This window comes from Crinia signifera, chromosome 4 (genome assembly GCF_055691185.1).
Source record: "Crinia signifera chromosome 4, ASM5569118v1, whole genome shotgun sequence".
NCBI lineage: Eukaryota > Metazoa > Chordata > Amphibia > Anura > Myobatrachidae > Crinia > Crinia signifera.
The window spans coordinates 162,695,198-162,704,541 of NC_139220.1; the positions used below are offsets into that span (position 1 = coordinate 162,695,198).

At 40.9% G+C, this 9,344-nt stretch overlaps 1 protein-coding gene across 6 annotated transcripts in view; it reads left to right on the plus strand.

Annotated features, from left to right (window-relative positions):
• The window catches only part of BRD1 (bromodomain containing 1), a 128,109-nt gene that overhangs the window by 102,480 nt on the left and 16,285 nt on the right, over positions 1 to 9,344 (plus strand). The window contains exon 10 of one of the 6 annotated variants that reach the window (XM_083182911.1): positions 8,067 to 9,344. This exon is cut by the window's right edge and continues 619 nt beyond it. The exons of the other annotated variants lie outside the window; for them this stretch is intronic. Coding sequence (XP_083039037.1) covers positions 8,067 to 8,122 — 56 coding nt within the window. The 3' untranslated portion in view covers positions 8,123 to 9,344. The remainder of the gene's footprint in view (positions 1 to 8,066) is intronic. 6 annotated transcript variants of the gene reach the window in all.

Genomic DNA, 9,344 nt, shown 5'->3' on the forward strand with positions numbered 1-9,344 from the left:
CACTGCACGCAATTCCAGACCGGAATGGCGTCTGCAGTGCAGTCACCGTTAGTTTAAATCACCCTCCATGGCTGTGATTGGTTCGTCGGTCCGACGAACCAATCACGGCCTTTGGGGGCGGGTGGGGTGAGGTGGGGTGACACCAGTGTCACCAGTGTCACCCTTACACCCCGTGGTGATTGGTGCTGTACTTTACAGCACCAATCACCACCGATCCCTGTGTCACCGGCGAACGTTATTCGCCGGTGACACAGAAAACGCTGTAATTGGCTGTTCAGTGTGAACAGCCAATCACAGCGATCGCCGACGGGGGGGTGGCATCGCAGCCCCCCCTGGGCATGCAGGGACATGTCTGCTGTCAGGGACAGCAGACCTGATTAAACTGTCACCGCGTCTATAGACGCGGTGACAGTTTAAAGCCATGACGTACATTTACGCCATGTGTCGGGAAGTACATACCGGCCATGACGTAAATGTACGTCAAATGTCGGGAAGGGGTTAAAGGCAAGGAATTGGCTGTGCAATTGCTAGAAAACAGTTTAATATTAGCTATTTAATTTTTAATACTAAACAATAGTAGAAAAAAAATTCTCCTTATTCTTACATTGTTTGAATTTTGCCTTTGCCCTTCTAACTTTGATATGTTTTAACAAAATGGGCTTGATAAGATGTTCAATATTCAGTATGCTTTTGATAAAAAAAAAAAAAAAAAAATATTTATAAAGTTCAAATTTGTGTCCTATCTTATTCTTGGCACACACTTGGATAAAATAACAACAGAGATTGTATAGGTTTGTGTGTCAAATTGGAAAATGAAAACCAAATTAGATTGTTCGGGTGTCCTTCGAGGTATTTTGGAAGAATACTTCACACATCGGCTGATGGCATCCCTGTAGTTCCAAAAGCTGACCCCAATAATGAGCCTATGTATTTATATTTATATTCATATCATAAGATTATGCCTGCAATATCCAGCCAATAACATAGTAACGTATGCAGCACAGCCTTCTGGTACAGATTAGTACTTGACAACTTTATTAGGTACTTCTTTGTAGTAAAAGGTATCTGCCCCTAGAATAGGGGCTCGACAAAGTACTGCAAACATTTCTTATACTGCCAACTTCATATTCCACCACATTCCAAAAGTGCTTTCTTGGATTGAAATTTGGTGACTGTAGAGGCTTTTGGAGTATATCAGAAAAGTGGGTCTAGACCGCACATCCTAGCTGCTAGTAGTGAGAGGTGCTACCTTGATGAGATTTATAATTTTATGCAGTGGGGGTGTCAATCATTACATAATATATAGATATACTTTTTTATATTTAAATTATCATCAAATAGGTTGTTAGGTTATAGTTGTTACGATATATGAACCTGCCTCTGAGGTTATTGAAGTAACCAGCTTTAGATAGCATATGCTTTGCAAAATGGCATGTTTTCTGTTGAACGTAGCCATTATGAAATAGGAAGACATTGGCCATTCACAGATGGAGCCCCTCTCATACTTGCAGGGGCTGGCGATTCTATTGCCAGCCATCTGAAGGGGGCTCATGGGTGCCCATGGCGCCCCCGCCCCCCCCCGTTCCGACTGAGCTCCCCACCGCCTCCCCAAACCCAACCCTGACAGTCTCCCTGAAGTGGAGACGTGCAGGGTCCTGTCGCCCAGCTGCTGGCTGACTGGGACACGTGTGCATAGCTCACGAGTCCTAGTCTAATGGAGTCCCTCTCCACCAGCAGGGACGTTCTGGCGAGCGCCGGCAATGAAAGAGAGGGGCTCAATCTGTAAGTAGCAAACTTAAGGTGTGTACACACTTGTACAATTTAGACTATGTATACAATTTAGGGTACTTGTTTCCTAGCTCGGCGCCCACGATATTAAGTTGTATGAAATCGCATCGCATGCCATATGCCCGAATGCGATGCGATTTTAAATAGTATAAGCCCCTATACGACTTTTAATTGTATAAGCACCCTAATGGGTGCTTACATTGTTAAATGCACCCCCACGCCAACCCGAAGCGTGGCGAGCGCAGCGGTACGCATCCTCTGACCTTTTCATACCCCCACTCTCAACGTCGGCGTTAAGTTGATTTTATATAGTGTGGCGAGCGTACGTGGATTACTTCACATATATTCCGCGTCCCCTCGCAGGGCTCGCTGCGCTCGCCACATTATGTAAAATCAACTCCACGCCGACGTGGATAGTGGGGGTATGAAAAGGTCGGGGGACGCGTACCGCCACCCATCGCGGGCTCGCTATGCTCGCCGCGCTTCGGGTTGGCGTTGATAGTGGGGGTGCTTTTAACATTGGAAGCACCCATTACGGTGCTTATAAAATGAATTATCTTATAGGGGGCACATTTAACATTGAAATCACCCATTAGGGTGCTTATACAATTTTTAAATTGTATATGGCATACAATGCGATGTTATACAATTTTAAAAATTGTATACCATCGGCTGCCATCGCGTAACATCGCATCGTATGCCTTTATGGTATGTGATTCGATGGGCGCCGTGCTATGAAACAAGTACCCAATTTAGACTGTGTATACAATTTAGACTGTGTATACAATTTAGACTGTGTATACAATTTAGACTGTGTATACAATTTAGACTGTGTATACAATTTAGACTGTGTATACAATTTAAGGTGCCCACAGACGCATCAATTATCGAATGCGTTTTGTACTTTTTAAGCACAAATTGCATCTTATGTACAATTATTGGATGGTGTTTATGTTCCCTGGAGCCCGATATTGTATGTCTAAAAAAGTACGTGCTGCACGTACTTTTTAGACTACATCTGAAATTTAACATTACAAACATGGGTTCATCACATGCATCCAAGTGCACATCTCATAGCAAGCTGGAAGAAAAATTGTATAGAACCATTGTACAGTCAAAAACGCATAGCACAGTACAATTGTAGCGTCTGTGGGCACCTTTAGACTGTGTATACAATTTAGACTGTGTATACAATTTAGACTGTGTATACAATTTAGACTGTGTATACAATTTAGACTGTGTATACAATTTAGACTGTGTATACAATTTAGACTGTGTATACAATTTAGACTGTGTATACAATTTAGACTGTGTATTACAATTTAAGGTGCCCATACACGTTACAATTATTGTATACAATATCGCATCTCTGTTTTGCGATAAGATGAGATCTAGTACAAAAAGTATGTGCAGCACATCTCATCTTATCGCAAAACCAATATGAGATGAGATATTGTATACAATAATTGTAACATGTATGGGCACCATTAAGGTGACCATACACACACCAATTATCGAATGCGTTTTGTACTTTTCAAGTACAAAACGCATCTTATGTACAATAATCGTGGTGTGTTTATGGGCGTTTGCGATGCGACGTCATGCGCGTTCCCGGGAGCCCGATATTGTATGTCCAAAAAAGTATGTACAGCACGTAGTTTTTAGACTACATCTGAAAATGAACAGTACAAACATGGGTTAATCGCATCGCACTCATAAAAATACACATTGCATCGCATTATGGCAGGAGAATTGTATAGACAAAAACGCATAGCACAGTAAAATTGGTGCGTGTATGTATACAATTTAGACTATGTATACAATTTAGACTATGTATACAATTTAAGCTGCCCATACACGGCCTGATACGGGCGTGCGTTGTGGGCTTAAATAGCACAGATCACATCACATCACATTGCATGTGCATGCCATGCAATGTGATGAGAACTAAGTACAAAAAGTATGTGCAAGCACATACTTTTTGTACTGTGCGATGAGGTGCCGCGGGAGCGTGCACCTCAAAGCAAGGAACGCACAGCCCGGCATCGGGCTGTGTATGGGCTGCTTTAGACTATGTATACAATTTAGACTATGTATACAATTTAGACTATGTATAGACTATAGTTCAGATCTGCACTACATAGTCTCTGTAACCAAGACTTTCTGGCTGCGATACGGGAGCGTGCATCGGGATCGCAAGAGTTAAAAACCCATACAATCTGCATGAGATCTAGATGAGATTTTGACTATATAGTCAAAATCTCATGCACATTGTACAAGTGTGTACACACCATTAGTCAGCAACACTTAAGCTGTGACATTTTAAACAATGCTCAATATATATATTCAATTAGAGTCAGTTTCAGACTGATTTAGGCCGGAAGAGGTTCCAACCTATTCAATATGGGCAGTTTTTTTCTGACAGGTCGGAATGCTCCGACATGTTGAAAACTATGTGGATTGGCAGAATAGCCGCTGTTCCACCTACTTTTTACATCTAAATATGGTTTTGGCCCTGTTTCCGGCACTCTCAATCCAACTTGAAAGAGTTGGATTAAGGCAGGGAAGAATGGCGCCAGGTGAGCAACAGTACCTTACCCGGATCCTGGTGCTAGCCGGGTGAGCAGAAGCAGCAGCGGCCAAATCAGACATTCTGATTTGGCTGCTGATTGAATAGGTAGTGTTGGATCCATTCCGACAAATGTTGGACTGGATCTGATACGAATTGAATATACCCGTATATATTGTGCCAAAAAAAACTTTTTTCACACCATTATACCACTAGCCACTGAACCATTGGTATTGGCATTTTTATTTTTTTTAAACCCCCAAATCCAAATTTATCACAGACCCCTAAATCTCAGTATTCTGTCCCTCCTGGAGAGGGTCATGTTGGGAGGTATGCGGTCATTAATATGGTGTTTTCACCTACAGAATGATACCGACCGGACATACATTCTACAGATTGTAAGCTTGTGAGCAGGGCCTTTTACTTTGTCTTTTTACCCAGTTTCATCTTCTTGCTATTCTGTTCCAAATTATAAAATGCAACAGGATATGCTGGTGCTACAGAAATCTTCTCATTAATCTCTACATGTGTGTGAAATACAGTAGTACAGACTCTTTAACATCTATACCCCTTTCACATCGCTAAACTGGGTCGGAACAGTGCCAAGCGCTTTCACACTAAAACCTGGTTACCCATTATACAGAGGGCGCAGAGTTGGTCGACCCATGTTGTATACTGTGGTGCTTTCACACCGCACCTTGACCCGGGTCCATATGTCACCAACCTAGCAATAACCCAGGTCCGAGATGCGATTTTATTTATTGACTAGGGGTTTTTCTTTCACTCCGAGCACACTTCTTCCATAGAGTTTGTTCTGGACAACTCACCCTCTTGAATGTCTGCTTGCTTTGATACTTTTGGTTGCTAAAGCATGAGTTGATCAAATGACCAACCAGGTGTTCTTAATGATGTACCCAATAAGTTTCTATTTTCTGAGGCATGTTCCATCTGACCTACAGGCTCTTACACTTACATAATCTTAGCTTTCAGTAGTAAATGATGAAAACATATTAATACCTGTATAGTTTGGCTCTGCATATTCTATTATAGTGATATACCATACACTTAACTGCCACCACCTGAATTAATTACAGAGGAGCTACAGGTCCCTTAACAGTGATGCAGGCTCTGCAGTGCAAACTGATGCCGTCAGTTTGCCGCTCCTCCCTTCAAGTGGGTATATGTCACTAGGTCCACTATGAATGATTAACAGTGAAAAGGTCAACATGAGTGTTCACGTTTTGTCTGTCAACATGGCCCCCCAATTAGTGTAACCCGTACGTTCCCCATCCTTTGGGCATGATGCCTTTACCTTTCTTGGCACACTTTACGATCTATGTGGACTTCAATTGGGAATGGTAAACTATGGAAAATCTGCCACCCTTACAACTGCAACCACTTTTAGTAATCATTAAGTTTTATAGCACATTTTTTTACTAAAGTTGTTCAGTGCTTTGTCACTGATGGGTTACATAGACAAATATGTTGAATTCTTAAAATAAAAGAAGAAACTCAGACTTATATGCCACTTCTTCTAATCTGGGAGCACAGTAAAAAATGTTTGACTGATCTGATAAAGAAAAGACTTTTGATACATTTTTATCTGCTTTCCTTCAACATTGTGATGTCATAACCAAGCCTCTGCTAACGAACACATTAATTAAATCTCAGTCCATACTAGGAGGTGATGTCACCCATTGTAAAGATTTTGTAATAAATTGTACTTTAACATCGAGGCGTAAATTTAATAACTTCTGAAAATTAAGGTAATGTTGGCCAAGCAACCAATCAGATTCTATCTATCGTTTTCTAGGATGCATTCGAAAAATGTGTGTATTTCAAGAATTTATACAACATAAATGCATTTTGTGTTCACACATGGGTCTCCTCAACATACCTCATTGAAATATAAAAATATTTCAAAATACTGAATAATTGTCCAAAATTCTTCTGTCTCTCGCGCACTATTCTCTGCAATGGACGCCCATGTGTCCATGTCCCCCTGTGGATGGCGGTCTGGCGGCAACAATAAAAGCAGCCCCATCTGTATATACTGCTTCCTGACATAGCCAAAAGTAACTCTCTTGCTCCCCGCAAACCACTATTCATTTTTATTTAATTAAAACCTTTCTCTGCTTCTCCACCTCAGAAAATCCCAGTTATAGCATTTTCTTTTCATTGACTAGATTGCTACTACAGCTGTAGCCCCATTCCTGTGCACAAATTTTGACATTTGAAAGTAGTTCATACTAAGGGCAGTATTTAATGAGAATTTTCTCCTTGCATGGCGAGAGGTTTTTTTTTTCTTGCCATGCACTCGCCGTGTTTTTACGGAGATTCTCCATGTTTGGAGATTCTCTGTCACGGGTCTTTATACACTATACAATGTCGCAGGGGCTCGTTGCCCCTTGCGGCGCGTCTTAACCCCTGCAGCAGACGAGCGTCCGCTGCAGGGAGCCGTGGGACGGTGGCAGGCAGGGAGATTGAAGTCTCCCTGTCTGCCCCAGAACGTATGTGTAGGGAAGGAGGGCTCCCCGGGACCCAGAGCCAGCAGGGGACCGGGTATATTCACTGCTCCCGATCGTGCATATGTAATGATGAATATCATTGAATATCTAATGAACGGCTCTCGGCTCCGGCCCCCTGCTTGCTGTTATGTGTAAAAAAAAATATATATATATTCATGTGCTATAATATAGCACATTAATAAAAATAGCACGCCCCTTCACAGAATAAAATTCCTGAAAAAAAACTTTTTATTTTAAACGTTCACATTCCACTTCTCCATGAAAAGATGGAGAATTGCTACATGGAGAGACATAGCGATAATCACTTAGATGGCGAAAATATCACATTGGATAGGGTGGTTCACTTTTTGAGACCAAAATTCTCCGTCCAACGCGAAAAAAGCACAAATTCTCCATAAAACACGGAGAATTTTTCTCATTGAATACTGCCCTAAATCTAAGGTCACACCTAAAAATAATCTGTCCACAAAATGTGGTAATATATGGAAGCAAATAACAGGCGAAGGCTATTAAGATAAATTGGTTAAATCCAGTTTTTGTTTATTTTATTTTATCCATACAATTCCCCCCCCCCCCCCCCTCCCCCAGACTCTAGTGAATGCACAAAATACTAAAATACTAACACAGAGAAATTGCCCACTTTCTCCAAACCTGTTGTCATCGCTTGGAGGTAGTCGGTGAAGATTACCCTTGATTGTCAAACTATGCCTCCTCCTATGCATTCATTGTATTTCCTTGTCATTTGACACTAATTCGGATTATCTTTTTATGCAAGGGACATGGATCCTGAGGATAGGATCCTAACATGTTAGACTTAGACTCCTGGCAAGAACTCAGCAGACCAAGTGACACAGCTGTCAGAAATACAGCCAGGGCTGTCCAACTGCAGGCCCTGATCAGTTTCAGCCTCTGTAGTTCCACCTCTGTTTTTTTCACCAGCCTATTTTGCTTCTGTAACTAGTCTATGTAGTGTTCTTCTACAGTCTTGCCTCAGCAACATAGATACATTATACGCTTGTCAGAAGATGGGAATAGTGGCTCACAATTATGTGCTGTAATTCATCAGAAACTAGTGAAGACACAAGGTTTGATAGTTTCAGCAAGTTGTGGAAGTGAATGCTATGTGAGCAAGCTTGAGTGCCTTAGGAACCCAACTTTCTTTTTGTTTTCATGCACTACAGTGCCACAGGTCTTTCAAGAAGGGACCTGCATCGCTCCTGGTGCTGGAAACGTTTGATGAAAGGGCCTGATGGAGGCTGATGGGACTTGTACAGAAAAACAAGCTGCAGTCAGTAAACTAACTGCATAAATCAGTGAGACCTAAAGAGGCTAATCAGAATGCACATATCATACCTTGGCATGGATGGTTTATGGCTGCTGACGACCCATAAAATTCTGATCCTGACGCTGAAAATGAAATATGCAGTTTTAATGAGATGAGGAACACAGACACTCGAGGTTTGGTGTGAAAATTTGTCCAGTTGTATGAATCCAGGATTCAAGGTTTATAGCTGTTGAGAGGACCAGAATATAGATCGATCACAACAGAATGACTCCATGGAGTTGTGATCTAACACTACAGATTGAAGATAGTGCTGTGATGTTGGGTTTGGCCCACATTTAGTACCTTCATGCAAAGACCGCAATGTTAAGTTGCTATAGGATAATTTTAGAATTGCTTCTAATTGTCCTGAAGTGTTTAGTCATGTATGTATGGCAACAAGATGCCAGCATCCCACAAAGTGATATTTATTTTTCATATTTTTGCTGCACCAGAAACATTTGCACTGTATACACCCAAGTGACCAAGATTGTAAAATAAGATATGTATAGAATAACTATACCAAATACTGCATAATGGGTTGTCGAAAATATGAGCTGTGGAACCAGAGGCTGTCACAAGATGCCAAGGTTCACTTGACCACTTTTTATATGTAAGATAAAAGGAAGCAATTAAAAGACCCAATTAGAAAAATGTTTAGACGTTTTTTTTTTCTGATTGGATCTTTTATTACTTTTCCAACCATAAAGATATTTTGATTCATTGTATAGATTTTGATTCATGTAGATCATGTGATTCAGGTTTATAAACCCTTCCTTTTTACACGTTGTATATGTTTAAATTGTATATTAATTCAAATTGCCTATGGTGATATACTACTTGATATAGAGTGGCATCAAGATGATGCAGCTTTCAACTGGCAGTAGAAGTGTCATTGTAACCAACGGGTTTCATCCTGATACCTTTTTTTAAGTGGTGTTATCTGCTTAATACCAATGGATAACCATCCTGAACATGCTCTGTCAATTTGGTTTATTCTTAATATCAAATTGCACTCAAATTATCATCTGCTTAAACTAAGGCAATTAATACACATTTAATTGTGTAATATACAAGGGTATAAATTGTAAGTTGGAAGCTAGGTTCAGGATAAGCATAAAGATTAGTTTTTACAGGT